Source organism: Mytilus galloprovincialis, chromosome 2, assembly GCF_965363235.1.
Source record: "Mytilus galloprovincialis chromosome 2, xbMytGall1.hap1.1, whole genome shotgun sequence".
In the NCBI taxonomy this organism is placed as follows: domain Eukaryota; kingdom Metazoa; phylum Mollusca; class Bivalvia; order Mytilida; family Mytilidae; genus Mytilus; species Mytilus galloprovincialis.
In genome coordinates this window covers 69818824-69840724 of record NC_134839.1, presented here as the reverse complement: position 1 = coordinate 69840724, position 21901 = coordinate 69818824, and the positions used below count along the sequence as shown (strand labels likewise).

General features: G+C 30.7%; 1 protein-coding gene across 3 annotated transcripts in view; it reads left to right on the top strand.

Annotated features, from left to right (window-relative positions):
• LOC143064274 (carboxyl-terminal PDZ ligand of neuronal nitric oxide synthase protein-like) overlaps positions 1-21901 on the top strand; it is a 93170-nt gene that overhangs the window by 20150 nt on the left and 51119 nt on the right. For all 3 annotated transcript variants that reach the window (XR_012975211.1, XM_076237009.1, XM_076237010.1), the window contains 2 exons: positions 5542-5793; positions 20962-21033. Coding sequence is in view for 2 of the 3 variants with exons in the window: in XM_076237009.1 (XP_076093124.1) it covers positions 5680-5793; positions 20962-21033 (186 nt within the window). In the remaining variant the exon portion in view is untranslated. The remainder of the gene's footprint in view (positions 1-5541; positions 5794-20961; positions 21034-21901) is intronic.

Here is a 21901-nt window from a genome sequence, read left to right as displayed (position 1 = left end):
ACTGAAAATACCATGTTCTATTTTTATACCACAAACTTAATGCTACTTCACTCTGATCAGATCTCTTATCTTACTATTCATACTAGAAATAAGAATGAAGAGTAAAAATAAAAAAAAGGGATTTACAAGCAATCAAATAATGTAAAATTTTTGTATAGATTTTAATAATGAGATAGAAAATGGGAATTGACATTCAAACTATACAGAATGCATATGACAAGATAGTTTATAATCTAGAGATGCTGGAAAAACTGATAAAATCTGATATTTCTTGTTTTAAAACATTTCACAAGTTTTCCTAGCTACAAAATCTGCTTTGAAATGCTTGCTGACCTTTTTTTGTCAATAACTTTGTTTCAAGAAACCATCAACAATATACTGAGAGAGAAGCTGATATCTATTTGCACCAAAAAGGAATTTATTAGTGCCAGTGCTACCTCTGCTCTATTTCATTTGAAAAAAACTATTGGTTTCATTTTCACCAATTCAATAAACAATCATGCAAATGTGCCAATTTGATAAATTTATTAATTTTTACTTATGACCACTCAATATATTTTCTTTAAATGATTTATCCTCCTTCATAAGAGCTTGTCGGGACTGGCAGTCTACCACCTGGCTGAATTTGAAAATGCCAGACAGAATTTGTGATCTTTTACAACAATGATAAGTTCCCTCTAACAAACATCTTTCCTTTCAAAAAACTGTTCTTTCAAATTTTTGTAAAATTCAATTTATTTATTGGTGAGTATCTGGAATTTTGATGAGGGGTCAGTTCAATCGGGTGCACTACTTTTGCGGGCATTTGGGGATTAAAATGTTTTACGTTTGCACGCAGTTTTCGATTACATTTGTGCACATTCATTATACAGATAAACTCAGGTAAAAATATAAATAAAAATTAAATCAAATTGTAATTGACTATATATAATTTTTTTTATTTTCATAATAAATATGACTATCAATTATTAATTTTGAAAACATTTCTTAATTCAAATTATATATTGTTCATATTGAATTCTAAAACCAATTATAAAGTGACACTGTGATCATTATAAACTCTGTAGTATAGCTTAATGCATACATGTAACTTCATTTTGAAAAGTGTTCGTTTTTAAAATTAGTAAATAATTAAAGTTACTTAGTTTGTAAAGTTACACCAAGGTACAAACATGGAGTTTCGGCACGTACCGACATGTAAAGTAATGAATTTATCAATACATTTACCTTAAATATTAGCTATGTTTTAACATTTTAACATTTTCATCTGTATATATTTCTAGGAATTAGTGCTTGTGCATAATAAAATGAACTTTATATCTTGCTCGAAATCCCACTTCCACCTCATCGTTGGTGAGCAGGGGACTGAGACTAACTGAATGAGTACTTATACTTGTAAATAATTGAACAAATTATAAATAAATAAATATTATTACCTGTATTTTACCTGAGTTTACCTGTCAAAAATATGCACAATTGTAATCAAAAGCTGCGCTCAAATGTAATGGTAATGCGCGCAAACGTAATGTACTGGTTCAATCTAACGTTGATAGGTTAGTTATAGAACATGTTGCATGTATTATATAGGTACAAAAATATACAGTTAATGTTGCACAATAAATGGATTCCATTTATTGGTGTATTTGACACCCATCAGAAATTCTGATTCTGGCCAGAGAAAATACTTACAAGAGGACATATAATCAAAACAACTAGGGCTATATAACATGTTTTAAAACTTTTCTTTTTTCTATACAAAATATAAACAAAATATTCAAATAGAGTTGCTAAAACATTATTGTCTTTTTTTTTGGCAACAGATTAATCATGAAAATATGGTATTTCAGTCAACAATGAAATAGGAGATTTCTTATTTTAAATTTGACATATAAATGAGACTGAATTCTTATAATGCAAATGAGCAAAGTCTGACAAAAAGAAAAAAGAGAAACAAAATGTAAATGCAATCTTTATATGTCATAATGTTGTTGAGAAATGAATTCTATTAATGTTTGATAGAATTTTCTCTACCAATAAATCTTATCTTAATTTCACAGAAAATAAATGAATAATTCCATTTCACAGAAAATTCCATTACATTCTTATCCTTTGATACATCATCATCAATTATACAATTTGTTCTATATATACTGCAACAGACATTTTTCATTGTTTCATACTTGATGTATCCAGCTGTTTTGTTTGATCATGATGTTTTTATTGTATAGATTAGTTTTTGTCATTTAACTGAATTTAAAATTCCAAATGTTTTGAATTTTATTGGATTCATGAGCTTTGGTTCAAAAGTTATCTGTGCAAAGTTGTCAATTTTTTAGACAACTGATAGCTGGCAGTGTGTCTTCATTCCTCTTGATATGAAAATAGTTTTTTGCAATTCCTGCTGTTTCATAACACATAAAAAATATAATAAATAAAATGAAACTGTTAATTACAAAAGTGATTAGCAAGCTAAAACATGAGTCATATGGCTTATGTGGTCAGTCTTTTGAGGTAACTGCCCTTCGATGACAATTTTTTAGGACTTTTTTTGTGGAAACTGTAGATGAATTTGCTGTTTATGCATTCAAACTTTTAATTACCTTTACCAATTATTATGAACTTTATACACTATTCTTGTTAATCCGACACCTTTTGGAATTTTTTGGTGGAATGTCAGAACAAAACATCCCCCATGACTGTTTGTTATTGAACATTGAGAGCACTGAAAAGGCAAGCAATCTAACAACAACAAACAGAAACTAATGTTATTAAGTTTCAAAGAACACTAAATGTCAATGACTTTGATTAGTACGTTGACTCTCCCATGTTTAATAGGGAGGGCATCTGTGTCCCATGGACATTGATTTTGCATTACTCAGATGTTTAATCCTGAATATGAAGAAGTGGTTTTGATGAGATACATTAGTTATTAATGTTTGCTAAATCGTTTTACTTACATTATGGTAAATTTTGTTTTCTTTCTTTCTGATAAATGTTTTTGCACATTTTGTATTATGGTTTACTGTTTGCATACTCAACTAATGCTGTTTTCATTATGGAAAGATTATTTAACCTCTGCTTCAAAGGAGGAATTATACTAGCTACGTCTTGTTTGTCCATCCATTATTCCAAAAAATATGCTAGTAGATCATAGATTTATTATCAGGGTCCACATATCAGCTCGAGCATATCAGAGCTTTCTGAAATTTTTCAAGCTTTATATGAATATGTTATACTGAATGATGGGCTTTCCCATACATCACTATCTATTTCTTGTTATAGGGTGAGTATCATTAGTGAACAATAGCTCATCTTTTTATTGATTTGTATAAATTTTGCAGAAATGCCAAAGTAAATGAATTTATGCTAATTATTTGCATATTAAAAGGCCTATAGCCGCTTTAGGTCAGTTCTCTTAAAATACAAAATTGTGCTCTTAACACCAAATTAAGTGTTTTTGTTGATTGACTTCTGGATTAGTGTATGAAAATTGTACTCAAAAGTTTTATGACAGTAACCCAAGGTTTTGTTAGTTTGAAGAAAATTTTCAGAAAGAGAAATAGTTCAACTTTTACTATATTTTTTATAATATATTTATCCTTTGTTGAATGATCCCTCATTGTTTGCGACTAACTTCACTTGTTTGTTATCCTTCATTGTTTGAGACTAACTTCACTTGTTTGTTATCCCTCATTGTTTGAGACTAACTTCACTTGTTGAATGATCCCTCATTGTTTGAGACTAATTTCACTTGTTTGTTATCCCTCATTGTTTGAGACTAATTTCACTTGTTTGTTATCCCTCATTGTTTGAGACTAACTTCACTTGTTTGTTATCCCTCATTGTTTGAGACTAACTTCACTTGTTTGTTATCCCTCATTGTTTGAGACTAACTTCACTTGTTGAATGATCCCTCATTGTTTGAGACTAATTTCACTTGTTTGTTATCCCTCATTGTTTGAGACTAACTTCACTTGTTTGTTATCCCTCATTGTTTGAGACTAACTTCACTTGTTGAATGATCCCTCATTGTTTGAGACTAACTTCACTTGTTTGTTATCCCTCATTTTGAGACTAACTTCACTTGTTTGTTATCCCTCATTGTTTGAGACTAACTTCACTTGTTTGTTATCCCTCATTTTGAGACTAACTTCACTTGTTTGTTATCCCTCATTGTTTGAGACTAACTTCACTTGTTTGAATGATCCCTCATTGTTTGAGACTAACTTCACTTGTTTGAATGATCCCTCATTGTTTGAGACTAACTTCACTTGTTGAATGATCCCTCATTGTTTGAGACTAATTTCACTTGTTTGTTATCCTTCATTGTTTGAGACTAACTTCACTTGTTTGTTATCCCTCATTGTTTGAGACTAATTTCACTTGTTTGTTATCCCTCATTGTTTGAGACTAATTTCACTTGTTTGTTATCCCTCATTGTTTGAGACTAATTTCACTTGTTTGTTATCCCTCATTGTTTGAGACTAATTTCACTTGTTTGTTATCCCTCATTGTTTGAGACTAACTTTCACTTGTTGAATGATCCCTCATTGTTTGAGACTAACTTCACTTGTTTGTTTTATAATATTTCATTAGTACAGTATCGTGTATGTTTTATAATATTTCATTAGTACAGTATCGTGTATGTTTTATAATATTTCATTAGTACAGTATCGTGTATGTTTTTAATCACATATTTTGCATTTATTTGTTTCTTTGGAATGAAAGCTAAAACTATTTTTGCTTGATTTAAGCACTAAATGCCCTTCGAAATAAAAATTGCTCCTGAAATTATAAGTTATTGTTTAATAACTGACATTGTTTATAACTAATAACATTAAGTAGTTGTACAATTATATAGTATTTTAGTTTTTACATTCATTTATAGTGTAAAATTATATCATAACTTGTTTTCGTACCAGTAGCAAGCACTATTAATTCTTAAACATAATAGCTGCAATTATTGAACACACCAGATTTATTACATGTTCTGAGGGATAGATGTTAAGACATGATTTATCAATTTACTCCTTACAGTAAGATACTTTACAATAGATGTATTTTAAAGAAAAAAGAGATTTTGATGATTATTATTTTCATTTTTTTAATTAAAATGGTAGTTCAAATTTTTTCAAATTAAAATTGCTATTACTAAAATATTATGCACTTCTGGGAAATTTACAATATGCAGTTATTAAATAAGATGGGTCACTTTTCAGTAAATATGTCAAGTAAAGTTTAAAATTGAATACATGTAAAAGTGTTCCTGTTCATTATCTTACTATTGTTCAGAAATCTTCCTTACATCATTACTCTTATTGCGTAACTCCTCCGTAGTCCAGTAGAAAGGTTTACAAATGCTTTCAGAAAGTATTTACTAAATACACAATCAATTTCTGGTAAAACCTAATTTAATTTCACACCTCTGTAGAGTAACAGTATGTCTTTTTTTAAAGCTGTAAAATTAATGTAGACTTAAAATTGTCACGAAAATCTTTTGTAGAATTTGTAATTCATCTGAATTTAATTACTTTATTTCAGGAAGCAGAAAAATGTCCTGCAATGAACAACAAGTCTGAAACAAAGTCACTAATTAAAGTTGAAATGAAGTTAAAAGGCTGTAAAGAAAAGACTGAGCTCAAAATGGCAATCCTATAACAAAAGACGCTGACAAATAAAATGAAGATGTTATCTAAGAAACCTTATGATTTAGTGTCTGAGGATGGTTACGACACCAGAATTCCGTTACACAACGATGAAGCTTTTCAACATGGAATTCATTTCCAGGCCAAGGTAATTTATAAACAAACTGATTAAACTTGTTACATGCATTATGCCTGACTTAAGTCCGGTATCATCAGTGGCACTTATGTTTTTTTTTTTTTTTAATTAAACAATTTGCAGTTGAAGGTGATTTTGTTGTACCAGTAGTCTGTAATATTTTTCACCTTACATCTGGACTAATAAGATGATGGATGAGAGATGACATGAATACTAACCTGCTTTGTACTATAGACTGACACACTGAGCTGAATTTTTAACCTGCTAGTTCACAATGTATCAGTCTGCAGGAAGACATGTCACCTTATCCAGACACATTATTCTGATACTGAGACAACCAGTCTTTTCTCTTACTCCTCAATACCCGGGTTCTAAGCAGAGAAGCATCAAATACCAATTTTTGAGTCTTTGATTTTTGACCCAACTGGGGTTCAAATCCATGACCTCACACGCTCAAGGCGAACACACTTCCACTAGACTATCCATGCTGGTAAGATGAGTAAGATCTTGACATATGGCATGATACTTGTTGATTGATATGACTATGTTGCCATCTGAATGTTTTTTCTGCTTTTATTGAGTTTTGGGATTGCTGTCTGATTGATATGTACCCTGTATATATTCATTCATGATTGTTGTATTTCACATGTAAGGAAAGTATGTATTGCTAAAATTAATTTACTGATTGAAAAAAAAGATAAAATTAACCTGCACTATATTTAGATTACAATTCTAATAAGAAAAGAATGAGACATACAATATGTGTCTTTTAATGGGAAATGAAGGAATGTAGTAATTTCCAATCACTTCGGGATGTACTTAGGTGAAATTAAATAAATCAAGAATCTAAAATTGATACTTTAAGCCAGTAGAGCATTGGTTGAGGATCAAAATGAGCTAAAAATATTGATAGGTCATGGAGCTCCTTTTTGGGATATTTGAGATTTAAGATATGACGGGAAAAGGCTGACCAGGACTTTTACTTTATATTTGCTTTGGTATTATTTGGGTCTCAAATCAAAAGAAAGAAAATCAAGAATCTTCTAAAATTTTGGTAAATGACCTGTCATGAGCTATTAAGTCTTATATGAAAATATAAATGGGTGTTATGGGGCAAAATATTTTATATTGTATTGTATGGAAAAATACCAAGGAGTCTGAACATTTGACATGAATTCCAAAACCTCACCTATGTACATCCTTAAAGTGATTAGTGTTCCTTCTAATATTGTAATTTAACCCAATTCCAAGTTATTCTTGACCCTCACTTAGCCTTGTCCAGCTTCAAAATTTTCTAAATCAATGACTGTAAATACATTTAATTTTTTTTAAGTTGGAAACATCACAAGTTTTGATGTTCCCTTGCCAAGTACATGAAACTGCAATATTACATAATGGTGATTAATTTGATGAAAGATTTATTGAAGATTTTTACCAATTATGTTGCTCCATGTGTATTGAACTAGAATAGTTTGGCAGAATTCAATGATTTCTTAAATGATTTGGCAGGCCTGATAAGATTTTGTATTGATTCTTTCTTTGTTTAAAATCAGTTACAATATTATTTCCTTATTAGTTTATTTCATTCCTTTTGATTAAAGAAACATTCAAAAAGATTAGAATGAAAAAGGCATAAGTCTTTGTCAACAGGATGATTTTTAAGACTGATGAATGGAGTGTTTTTTTCCTTAGAATTTAGGATTAGATCCTTTAAAAAGTAAAATAACAAAAATACCGAACTCCAAGGACAATTCAAAATAGAAAGTCCCTTGGTAAAACCAAAACCTCAAACACATCAAATAAATGGAATACCAACTGTCATATTCCTGACTTGGTACAGGCATTTTCTTGCGTAGAATATGGTGGATTGAACCTTGTTTTATAGCTAGCAAAATTAAATTTGATCCAAGTTTCATTTTTTGGTAAAATATTCTTTTAGAAATTTATTTTTATTTTCTAAGAACTATAAAAACCATAATAGTTTTTCACAACTTTGAGAATGAAGGGTTTATATTTTTCTGAATGGTGTTGAAAATAATTTTATGAATAAACACCTGCTCCCAAGAAATTTATAGTGGTTTTTTTTTACATCAGACTTTATGTTTACATGTTACTTACCAAGTGTGTTTTGATGGAAATTGTAGTTCATGTCTTCATAAATCAGCAGTCAGAACAACCTCCCACGTTGAATATAGATGAAATGAACACTTTTATTCAAAATATATGTGAACTCAAGGTGCAGTTGTTATTACATAAAACATTTGCATTGTGTGCAGTCACACATGATTATAGTATTCAATTAGATTTTTACAGAAGTAAAGCAAGATTTTCAATGTAAACTTATGTATATATTGCTTAATGATTGTACGTCTTATGCAGTGCATTAAGTTAATTTTTTATTGCTACATTACATTAGGAGGAAGTTTTCTGGAGCCTGACTTCAGAGTGGGGAACTTGTATCTAACTTTTTACTGCAAAAGTCTATGAAAGATATAAATCTAGCTTTCCAGTAATACATATGTCAATTTAAAGAATACTTTTAATTTTGATGAACTACCACAATCTTGAATTTTAGAATTTAATGAGTATGCTTGTTTTTGAGGTTTTAAGATCTTTTAATGCTTTTGTAATCCTGTCTAGGTCAAATGGATAGTGTAAGCATTTCTATCTAAGCCAAATGAATAGTGTAAGCATTGCTTTCTAGGCCAAAGGGATAGTGTAAGCATTTCTATCTAAGCCAAAGGGATAGTGTAAGCATTTCTAAATTGGCTAAATGGATAGTGTAAGCATTTCTATCTAAGCCAAAGGAATAGTGTAAATATTGCTATCTAGGCCAAAGGATCAGTGGCGGATCCAGAAATTTTCATAAGTGGGGGCCCACTGACTGACCTAAGAGGGGGCCCGCTCCAGTCACGCTTCAGTGATTCCCTATATAAGCAACCTAATTTTTCCCAAAAAGGGGGGGCTGGGCCCCCCGGGCCCCCCCTAAATCCGCCTATGAGGATAGTGTAAACATTTCTATCTAGGCCAAAGGGATAGTGTAAGCATTTCTCTCTAGGCCAAAGGGATAGTGTAAGCATTTCTATCTAGGCCAAAGGGATAGTGTAAGCACTTCTCTCTAGGCCAAAGGATAGTGCAAGCATTTCTATCTAGGCCAAAGGGAAGTGTAAACATTTCTATCTAGGCCAAAGAGATAGTGTAAGCATTTCTCTCTAGGCCAAAGGGAAATTGTAAGCATTTCTCTCTAGGCCAAAGGGAAAGTGTAAACATTTCTCTCTAGGCCAAAGGGAAAGTGTAAACATTTCTATCTAGGCCAAAGGGAAAGTGTAAATATTTCTATCTAGGCCAAAGGGATAGTGTAAGCATTTCAATCAAGGCCAAAGGGATGGTGTAAGCATTTCTATCTAGGACAATGGGATAGTGTAAGCATTTATATCTAGGCCAAAGGGATAGTGTTAGCATGTTTATCTAGGACAAAGGGATAGTGTAAGCATTTCTCTCTAGGCCAAAGGGAAAGTGTAAACATTTCTATCTAGGCCAAGGGAAAGTGTAAACATTTCTATCTAGGCCAAAGAGATAGTGTAAGCATTTCTCTCTAGGCCAAAGGGAAAGTGTAAACATTTCTATCTAGGCCAAAGGGATGGTGTAAGCATTTCTCTCTAGGCCAAAGGGAAAGTGTAAACATTTCTATCTACGCCAAAGGGATAGTGTTAACATTTCTATCTAGGCCAAAGAGATAGTGTAAGCATTTCTATCTAGGCTAAAGGGATAGTGTAAGCATATCTATCTAGGCCAAAGAGATAGTGTAAGCATTTCTATCTAGGCCAAAGGGATAGTGTAAGCATTTCTCTCTAGGCCAAAGGGATAGTGTAAACATTTCTATCTAGGCCAAAGAGAGAGTGTAAGCATTTCTATCTAGGCTAAAGGGATAGGGTAAACATTTCTATCTAGGCTAAAGGGATAGTGTAAGCATTTCTATCTAGGCCAAAGGGATAGTGTAAGCATTTCTCTCTAGGCCAAAGGGATAGTGTAAACATTTCTATCTAGGCCAAAGGGAAAGTGTAAACATTTCTATCAAGGCCAAAGGGATAGTGTAAGCATTTCTATTGAAGACAAAGGGATATTATAAGCATTTATATCAAGACCAAAGAGATAGTGAAAGTATTTCTATTTAGGCCAAAGGGAAAGTGTAAGCATTTCTATTTTAGGCCAAATAGATAATTTAAGCGAATATAAAGAAATTGGAAAATGCATGTAAAAATGCTGTGTTAACAAATAATTGATGATAACACATCGATGGATATGTAGGGATCTGAAATATGGTTCCAGGGAGTAAACAGTCTGTTGAATATAAAAAATCTTTTTGGTTTCTATGTATTGTTGTTTTAGAAAACCCTGAAGGGAATATTTGTTTTACTTTTGAGAGGGTGTTGTTTGATCCCCATACAATTTTATACAACAATAAAATACCAATTTTACTGAAAGAAGTTGATTTTTCTCACCCTGACAAAGAAGTTATATTATCTAGAGATTCATTAGATAAAAGTTACTGAAGAAATAAGAAATATTTCTATACAATTACGATTGTATAAAAGTTGTCCTTTGCAGATGTTTCTTAATTAGTAATATAAAAAGGACAGAGTGTTATCATTGTTTATATAGCAAAATAACTAAATAATGTCTGAATTTTCTGAATCAGTCATTTTTGGAATTTGGTGCTGACTGCAGATCATTGACAGTCTGTCAAATTTATTCACAAATTGTAATAGATCAGAGGAGATTTAGAGCTTGACTGTATGTATAGACATTTGCCTTTTGTTACAGACCACATGATAACCCATAGATGTCTTTGTATGTTGTCTGGAGGGTATTATCAACCTTATATGTAGTCAAACCATTTAAATTTTCATCATCTCTGAAAATTGTGAGTCAAATGAAACCATACTTGGCAGAATTAATATACAGAAGGTCAGAAATAAAAGTTGCTAATTTTTTGTTATTATAAGATGAATAACATAGGAATTTGTTTAAGTATGCAGTTCAAATTATTTCAATGTTGGGCCCTTGGGGGCTCAAATGGTTTTTCAACCATTTTGATTGAGAAAACACATAGACAAACAATCAAGATATGATGCTGGGCCCTGCTAATTTCATACCCTGATTCCTATAAAACTTAATAACACATCAGATAATCTTAATAACCCTACAATTTATAACTTCTTATAGGAATGTTAATCAAAATTATGTATTGGTACCAGGTGAGCAATAAAGACTGCTTGGAGCCTCAGGTTTTATAAATCTCTAGAAATCAGCAAACTGAAACAAGGAAGGAAAACTTCAAAAGGGAGAAAATAGACTTGGATGACCTGTTATGTTTTGAAATCAATAATTTAATTCTGTGATCTGCGGAAAGTCCCATACAGACTGTTATATTATCTCTGATGCATGTCTCTATGATAAGCACAATTTTGCAATTCAAATGACTGTCTAATGAAAGGAAAATAATGATTTATCATGTGCCACTTTAATTAATTCTCGGTCTTGTCTCATTTTAAAGTAATTGAGATTTTTTCCTTAAGCTGTCTCTAGAGAGAACATTAGACTTTAAAGGAATGTTTGATATACGAGAGGGTTACAGGTTATTCCTGTTTTTTGCTGCTTGCAATTTTTCTTCATTGACTGTGTTTTTGTGGCAAGACATCTGAGAGCAAATTTTTAAAGTAATGAAGATGAATCCTTCCTTAATGGTTATAAATACTTATTAGTAATTGCTGACCATATATGTTATTTCCCTTGGTAGTGACAAATGATTATAAACAAATTGATTTTTAAAAGATATATTTAGAATGCTTATTTATATTTTTTATACGACCGCAAAATTTGAAAAATTTTTCGTCGTATATTGCTATCACGTTGGCGTCGGCGTCGTCGTCGTCGTCGTCGTCGTCGTCGTCGTCGTCGTCGTCGTCGTCGTCGTCGTCCGGCGTCCGAATACTTTTAGTTTTCGCACTCTAACTTTAGTAAAAGTGAATGGAAATCTATGAAATTTTAATACAAGGTTTATGACCACAAAAGGAAGGTTGGTATTGATTTTGGGAGTTTTGGTCCCAACATTTTAGGAATTAGGGGCCAAAAAGGGCCCAAATAAGCATTTTCTTGGTTTTCGCACTATAACTTTAGTTTAAGTTAATAGAAATCTATGAAATTTTGACACAAGGTTTATGACCACAAAAGAAAGGTTGGGATTGATTTTGGGAGTTTTGGTTCCAACAGTTTAGGAATTAGGGGCCAAAAAAGGGCCCAAATAAGCATTATTCTAGGTTTTCGCACAATAACTTTAGTTTCAGTAAATAGAAATCAATGAAATTTAAACACAATGTTTATGACCACAAAAGGAAGGTTGGTATTGATTTTGGGAGTTTTGGTCCTAACAGTTTAGGAATAAGGGGCCCAAAGGGTCCAAAATTGAACTTTGTGTGATTTCATCAAAAATTGAATAATTGGGGTTCTTTGATATGCCGAATCTAACTATGTATGTAGATTCTTAACTTTTGGTCCCGTTTTCAAATTGGTCTACATTAAGGTCCAAAAGGTCCAAAATTAAACTTAGTTTGATTTTAACAAAAATTGAATCCTTGGGGTTCTTTGATATGCTGAATTTAAAAATGTACTTAGATTTTTAATTATTGGCCTAGTTTTCAAGTTGGTCCAAATGGGGGTCTAAAATTAAACTTTGTTTGATTTCATCAAAAATTGAATAAATGGGTTCTTTGATATGCAAAATCTAACTGTGTATGTAGATTCTTAATTTTTGGTCCAGTTTTCAAATTGGTCTACATTAAGGTCCAAAGGGTCCAAAATTAAACTAAGTTTGATTTTAACAAAAATTAAATTCTTGGGCTTATTTGATATGCTTTATCTAAATATGTACTTTGATTTTTGATTATGGGCCCAGTTTTCAAGTTGGTCCAAATCAGGATTCCATATGGAATATTGTGCAATAGCAAGAAATTTTCAATTGCACAGTATTGCACAATAGCAAGAAATATCTAATTGCACAATATTGTGCAATAGCAATTAATTTTCAATTGGAGTTATCTTTCTTTGTATAGAATAGTAGTTGATAATATATGTTGGAAATTTGCCAGACATGACTATGATGTCATTTTCTATTTTTATTTGCCAATAACTTTATGTAAATGACTTCATTGGAAATTTGCCAATATAAAATGTTGCTGATGAAGCTTTTTTTCCTTATCTTATCTAAAATGTTTTTAGATAATGTATGTTGGACATTTGCCAGACATGACTATGATGTCATTTTCTATTTTTATTTGCCAATAACTTTATGTAAATAACTTCATTGGTAATTTGCCAATATAAAATGTTGCTGATGAAGTTTTTTTTATTGTTTTATACAATAAACAATGTATATTCACTTTTACTACCAACCAATCTTTACCATTCAGTGATAACAAGCACTTTATTTTACATTTTAATATTTTATGATGTATTTAAAAGAGTAGTTATTGTTGCAAACTCCATTAGAAATTTGAATTGATATCAGTTTTGGAAAAAGGGAAACGGGGATGTGAAAAAAAAGGGGGGGGGTTATATTTTTCTCATTTCAGATTTCATAAATAAAAAGAAAATTTCTTCAAACATTTTTTTGAGAGGATTAATATTCAACAGCATAGTGAATTGCTCAAAGGCAAAAAAAAACTTTTAAGTTCATTAGACCACATTCGTTCTGTGTCAGAAACCTATGCTGTGTCATGATCAACTATTTAATTTTAGATTTAAAAAGTTTGAAGAAGAAATCTTTAATTGATTTGTAAAATCTTGACATTTGTTTTGTGTAAAAAAAAACCATGTAATGTCAAAAATTTGATCACAATCCAAATTCAGAGCTGTATCACGCTTGAATGTTTTGTCCATACTTGCCCCAACTGTTCAGGGTTCGACCTCTGCGGTCGTATAAAGCTGCGCCCTGCGGAGCACCTGGTTTTTAATTGGAGTTATCTTTCTTTGTCCAGAATCAACTTAAATCTTTGTTATATACAATATACAATGTATATTCACTTTTTACTACCAACTGATAAATTTAAATAATCTTTACCATTCAGTGATAACAAGCAGTTTTTTTTTACATCTTAATAATTTATGATGTATTTAAATGAGTAGTTATTGTTGCAAACTCCATTAGAATATTTTAATTGAGATTAGTTTTGGAATAAGGGAAAGGGGGATGTGATTAAAAAATTGGGTTCAATTTTTATACGACTGCAAATTTTGAAAAAAATTTTGTCGTATATTGCTATCACGTTGGCGTCGTCGTCTGCGTCGTCGTCTGTGTCGTCGTCGTCGTCGTCGTCCGAATACTTTTAGTTTTCGCACTCTAACTTTAGTAAAAGTGAATAGAAATCTATGAAATTTTAACACAAGGTTAATGACCATAAAAGGAAGGTTGGTATTGATTTTGGGAGTTTTGGTCCCAACATTTTAGGAATTAGGGGCCAAAAAGGGCCCAAATAAGCATTTTCTTGGTTTTCGCACTATAACTTTAGTTTAAGTTAATAGAAATCTATGAAATTTTGACACAAGGTTTATGACCACAAAAGAAAGGTTGGGATTGATTTTGGGCGTTTTGGTTTCAACAGTTTAGGAATTAGGGGCCAAAAAAGGGCCCAAATAAGCATTATTCTTGGTTTTCGCACCATAACGTTAGTATAATAAGTAAATAGAAATCTATGAAATTTAAACACAAGGTTTATGACCATAAAAGGAAGGTTGGTATTGATTTTGGGAGTTTTGGTACCAACAGGGTCCAAAATTAAACTTTGTTTGATTTCATCAAAATTGAATAATTGGGGTTCTTTGATATGCCGAATCTAACTGTGTATGTAGATTCTTAACTTTTGGTCATATTTTCAAATTGGTCTACATTAAGGTCCAAAGGGTCCAAAATTAAACTTAGTTTGATTTTAACAAAAATTGAATCCTTGGGGTTCTTTGATATGCTGAATCTAAAAATGTACTTAGATCCTTGATTATTGGCCCAGTTTTCAAGTTGGTCCAAATCTGGGTCCAAAATTAAACTTTATTTGATTTCATCAAAAATTGAATAAATGGGTTTCTTTGATATGCCAAATCTAACTGTGTATGTAGATTCTTCATTTTTTGGTCCCGTTTTTAAATTGGCCTACATTAAGGTCCAAAGGGTCCAAAATTAAACTAAGTTTGATTTTAACAAAAATTAAATTCTTGGGCCTCTTTGATATGCTGAATCTAAACATGTACTTAGATTTTTGATTATGGGCCCAGTTTTCAAGTTGGTCCAAATCAGGATCTAAAATTATTATATTAAGTATTGTGCAATAGCAAGTCTTTTCAATTGCACAGTATTGTGCAATGGCAAGAAATATCTAATTTCACAATATTGTGAAATAGCAAATTTTTTTTTAATTAGAGTAACTTTCTTTGTCCAGAATAGTAAGCAAGAAATATCTTATTGCAAGAATTTTTTTTTAATTGGAGTTATCTTTCTTTGTCCAGAATCAACTTAAATCTTTGTTATATACAATATACAATGTATATTCACTTTTTACTACCAACTGATAAATTTAAATAATCTTTACCATTCAGTGATAACAAGCAGTTTTTTTTACATCTTAATATTTTATGATGTATTTAAATGAGTAGTTATTGTTGCAAACTCCATTAGAATCAAGGATCCGGAAATTTTTTCACCTAATTTCGGTCATTTTCATACAACTTAAAAGTTGATGCCCTTTTTCAAAAAATGATCATCAAAATCACATTACCGCATGAGACTCATTATGAGTATTCTCATTATAACTCGATCGTCATGTTCGTAGCATCATCAAACTTGTTTCACTGTTGCATCGCATTTACTTCATGATTTGTCCTACCATTTTTCAAAATTGTTTGAGAGCAATTAAGAGAAGACAACAGTTTAAAAATAAAATGATTTTAATGACTCAAAACGATAATATTCTCAGTTATCGCTTACGTTTCCTTTGATTATGAAGTCAAAATTCAAACCTGACGTACTGCGACAATACTAAAACGAACAATTCCGGACTCATTTCCGGGATTAGTTTTGTTTATCCAAACCACAGGAAATCATCAGCTTTTTAATATTTTACCTTTTATAGTGTAAGAATATTAATTAAAATAGTTGTACTAGCTTTATTTAGGATGAAATTATTTTAAATTTACAATTAATTTTGTTAATCTGTGGAAGAAAATTTCAAGCATGCGTATTACATAGTAAACAAAGCATGTGTGTTAGAAGTAAAAAAATAATGATTTCTACGTAAATTAAAACATGTTTAAATTTAATTTTAAATCATAATTGACAACTGTCTGACCTGTTGAGTAATTAAATAATGAAGCCAGTTGGTATGGAATTTTTATTTTTTTTATAATAATAGTTTAGAGCTTGTGATTAATTGCCAGGTGTGAATTAAAAACACAGGTAAAGAGATTAGCAATCATTAGCCAATAGCTCCCCCAGGCATTAATATAGTTATTAGGAGGGCCCTTAGGATTATAACACTTTATTGAAGTGGCAGTTTAATTACAGGAAGTCGATAACAAAACAAAATTATGTTCAAAATGGCGATTTTGAAAGTCGATCTCAACGAAATGACCGAAATTATTCGAGAAATAATAACGGTTGAAAAATAAAATTTGACCTAAATCCCAATTAAAAGTTTAGGACATTATAGTTTCAGTTTAGGACATGACTGGCAAATATGACCGTTTCCGGACCCTTAATTAGAATATTTTAATTGAGATTAGTTTTGGAATAAGGGAAAGGGGGATGTGATTAAAAAATTGGGTTAAATTTTTGTCATTTGAAATTTCATAAATAAAAAGAAAATTTCTTCAAACATTTTTTTGAGAGGATTACTATTCAACAGCATAGTGAATTGCTCTAAGAGAAAACAAAAAATTTAAGTTCATTAGAACACATTCATTCTGTGTCAGAAACCTATGCTGTGTCAACTATTTAATCACAATCCAAATTTAGAGCTGAATCCAGCTTGAATATTGTGTCCATACTTGCCCCAACTGTTCAGGGTTCAACCTCTGCGGTCGTATAAAGCTACGCCCTGCGGAGCATCTGGTTATATTTTATCTAACATTATTCCATGTTCTTAGGTGCACATATATAGCTTTATTGACTTTTTGTAAAGAATTTTGTTCAAACTAGTTCTAAAGAATTTCTTGAAATTGCAATCGGGTTAAGAATATGTCAATTTTGGTTAAATGGGGTATCACAGATTTGAATAAGATGTTACATACAATTTCTGCCTTTGAATATGAAGTAAAAATTAAAAAAAATGCATTTTAGGATTTGTCTACTTGGTATTCTGACTAAACTCACTACCATTGGCGTTTAATGGTATTAAGTATTTCAACCTAACACTCCACTTTGACTGATGTATACCCAGAAAACAAAGTTGATGACTATAATATTAATATTTGAAATCATTAAAATGAAATTTATTTGACAACAACCTATCAATTTTGAAGAAAAATGATTAAACTAGGTTTTTAGACAGGAGTTTTTTAAGACAATTTTGAGAAATCTTTTATAACTTAATTGTATTTGATTTTTATGTTATATATCCAAGTTCTACGCAAAATCTTATAAAAAACTATAAAAAACTTAAAATAAACAAAATCTTACAAAAATCTATGAATTAATACACAATTTCCCTTATTGTCTTTTAAAGGAAGACAAAGTAAAATCTTATCAACTCCATATTGCATATTAGCCCTATCTGATCTGTTCATCTCATAAATCATTACTTAACACTAAAATACTAAATGGAAAATTTCGTTTTATTTCATGAATTGTTCACTTTGTTTTTGTCAGTGACATTTTAAAGTTATATTTTATAGCCATAGAAATTCATTAACTCCTACATTTTGTGGTAAGCCCATTTGTCTTGCATAACTATGCCATTAATTGAATTGTAACGAAGCAATTTATGTAATGTTCCTGCATTTTATATATTTGCCTATTTGGTCATTTATCTACGTTTTGTTGGTCTTGATAGAACATTTCTGTTATTTTGGTCTGAATATAACGTTTTATTGGGAACAGAATGTCTACATTGCAATGGAACAATAACAATTTATTTTAGTATTTTTTGCTCATGCTAAAAGCCTTTTGTAAGAGACTTTCATATATTGATCAACAAGGAAAACTATTATTGAAGTATTTCAGGAGATCTTGACTTTATAGAATTCCGCTGCTTTTACAATGTTTTGTTCTCTTGAGAAGCACTAATTGGAACTATATAGACTATAATTGCAAACATTCTTCTGTTTACTTGTCCTTTGCTAGAGGTAATTCAGGATAATTGTAGGAAAACTTATTTAATCAGCATAGTTTGTCTAATATTTATTTCAAGTCTTATACTCTAGATAAATTGAGTCATAAATTTGAGAGATTAGAAATAAATTCAACTAGGATTTGAAGAAAGTTAGTAGAATTTATGAAATGCAGTTCAAGGATTGTAATTGTAAGAAAACACATTATTTATGAATTCTCCTGAGGGTTAAGTTCATATTTTTCTAACAACACTAGTTCATTATATAAAAATTTTTAAAGATTTTTTTCTCTTCTTCAAACGATAATATCAGGATATTTTTCTTCCCACAGGGTTGACTGGGATTAAGCCAAGATTTCTCCCATCCAATAGTAAACCAATGCTTAAGCTAAAAAAGGAATGTCTGTTTGGCTGACATTTTGTAGGGAGAGTTAACAGTCTCTATGCACATGTTATATACCTTGCAACAATTTTTTTAAGGTTAAATATTAATGTCAATTGATACCCACAAAATCAAAGAAAATTGGTATCTCCTGAAAAATATAGAATCCACTGTAAATAACATTTCAAATTTGAAAACATTTTGGAAACAAACATAATTTTGATTTTGAGATTCAGTATTAGATTAAGTTAGGAGTACATGTAGTTAAAATATTAAGGGGGATTTTAAACAGTATGATGTTGATCTCTTTTTAATTTAAAAAAGATTTATATCTATATCCGACATTTTTTATTCTGTGATTTTTTATTAGAGAAGTTTCTGTAATCTAATTTGGTAAATGGACGTCATTAATTCTTGCTTGCTACAACAAGATTAAAAGGAACGAATTGCAGTTAGTTACGGATAAATTGTAATCATCATGGATTTGAAGTAATCGCAGCTATTCTTGGCAGTCTTAATCGTCATAAGACCTTACTGTAATGACACATTTGTTGCCTCAACGAACACTGTTCATTTAAAAGCTTTTCGTAGCAGAAGATGCTATAAGCGTGATATAATAGCGTTATTTGATGGTATTGTTATTGAACACGTCGGTTAATCTTAGAGCTGATAGTTCTGTTTGTTTGACTGAGAAACGTTAAACATTAATGAGTTTGCATCAATCTTAAGCTTTGAATTCTACCAAAATTGATGAATTTGTAATCATGTTTTTTGGTTGTAGCATATTATATTAGGTTTGATTTGTGTCTATTGGAATTTTGATAATTGTTTGCTTTATTTGTTGCACTTGAATATTAGAGGAATCAGGGAGGGATGCAGGATCATTTGTAAAAAAAAAACCAAGAGGCTTCAGGGAGGGATGCAGTCATGTATTTTGAATAAGAGAGGCTTCAGGGAGGGATACAGTTTCATTTGTGAAATAACAGAGGCTTCAAGGAGGGATGCAGCAGCATCCTTTTATTAATATTACAGAAGCTTCAGGGAGGGATGAGTAATAAATGTTAAATAAGAGTGATTTCAGGGAGGGATGTAGTAATAGTTAAAAACTGCATAAAGCTAGTAATTACTTATTGTTTTATGTTTTTATGATATTTTCGTACATACAGACAAATAAACCAATTTTTAAAAAGAAATTTGTATACACTGTACTTCACAAGTGTACCCCCAAAAAGAAGCAATTTGTGCAACCTGCTGAGGAACAAGTTAATAAATATATAATCAAAAAAATTGTGTTGATTTGGATTTTAGTAAATTTATCTACAGTAATATGAAGTCATTAATGAATAATAATTTTCTATGTTTACAGAATAACTAAGATTTTGATCAGATCGATACAAGAACTTGTTTTGCAATAGAACTTTGTTTGATCCTTTTTCCCTCCTATAGAGATTAAAACATAAACCTTTTTTTATATTTCAATATTTTTAAAGCCAAAGGTATTCAATGTGTTCTTGAAGTTTTGAGATAAGATGCTAATGATATTGTAAATGGAATTTCAGACAACCTGTTAGCATCAGTCTTGTGTTATCATGAGGATATTATTTTATAACATTTCTATGAAAAGCTTTTAGTAAAAAAAATTGTTTGACTTTGTAACTGTAATATCTCTAAAAATTTGCTTATTTTAAAAAATAGTGACACTATACAATTATAGAAGATGTGATTATCCAAAATTTTTAACCCCTAATAAGGATTATTACTCGAGGGCCAAAATTGTCAAATTGAGTTTGGGTTATTCCTTGAGGGCTTTAGTCTGAGAGGAATAACACTTACTCGGGTTGACAATTTTGTATATTCATAGACTCAATTAGCCATAACTGTTTTATTATACCGAATAATTAAAAGTAAAATACTGTATAAAAAGATTGTCAAAACACTTACGTTAGAAAACTATTTTTTGTCTTAACATTGTTGTATGTACAACAAAGGTAAATTCTTTCTGTAAAATACAGATAGCCTTGAAAAGCTCCGTTTACAAGAGATATCTTCTGCATTAGATGAATTTCCTAGCCTTGTTTGATCTTGTTTCTTTGTCATTTGATGTCTTCTAACCTGGCCATTGTTTTTGTTTATTTGACGTTTAGTGACTTCATACAATACTTTCCTATATTCATTTTATTTTGGTTTTCTATTGCAATAAGGAGGTAAAAAGTGAAAGAGAAAAAATGGTTTCATTTCATTTGAATGCTTTTAATGCAGCACTGATCCTTGACAAAGAAAGTAAAAAAAATCCTATAGTTCCTTTGCTGCAACAGTGAGTGGTGGATGCCTCCATCTCCCATTTATAGAATTAATTTTATTTATATTTAGTTTTCAGTACCATAGATATACATGTAATATAAAAGAGATATTTATTTACTTTTTCAGTTTATTGGTACTTTAGATATACCCAGACCTAGCAGTAGGGTGGAAATAGTTGCTGCCATGAGAAGAATAAGAGTAAGATTAATCATATATATCAGATTATGTTATAGGGCTATGGAAATGTTTACACTAAATGTTGGTAAATATTGTGTGGTTGCCAACATGGAGCATGTACTTGTTATTGGAGTTCACTTGTGCACTTGTGCAAATTGGTCCTTTCTCCAGCCATATTTGTGACCTTTTTTATTTTCCAAAATTGCTAGGATACAGTGCATCTTTAGTTATATACTTAGAAGTTTAAACTAACTCCTGAATTGACTATGGGTGCAATCATCAGGTTTCTATAAATTGCTAGGGGTAATTCCCAGATGCTTGGAAATCCCTGGTTATTTATATAATTATAAATATATAGGGGAAAAGTATATTATTTTTGTATTTGATATTTAAAAAAAAGTTAAATAGATTTAAGTTCAAACATATTTTATGATTAAAATGATATTAGAAATTAGAATGAATACTCTTGTATCTGTAATGCTAAAATCCAGTGCCAAAAATCTTTTTGGCTGAAAGCAAAACATGGTAATGATCTGGAGACAACGTCCAAGAATGGCGTTTACAGACAACCAATGTATGATTCTATCTCTTCGAATAGAATTTACAGACAAGTGAAAATGCTTAAGAAGTAAACAATCTGCATGCAGTTTCAAAACAATGCAATAAACTGTTTAGATAAACCTTCAGAAAATTTGATAGAATGTTTTGAGGAGATATCTGTGATTATTCATTATTTTGTGTTGGCTCCATTAATTGATAAGACAAGATTGAAAGATGATAATGACCAAATTAAGATAATACAGATCTAGTATCATTGGAAATCTTTCAATATGTCTGTAGCCAAAATGTGAAGTCTATACTGATTTATTTCCAGATTAGGGAATATCTT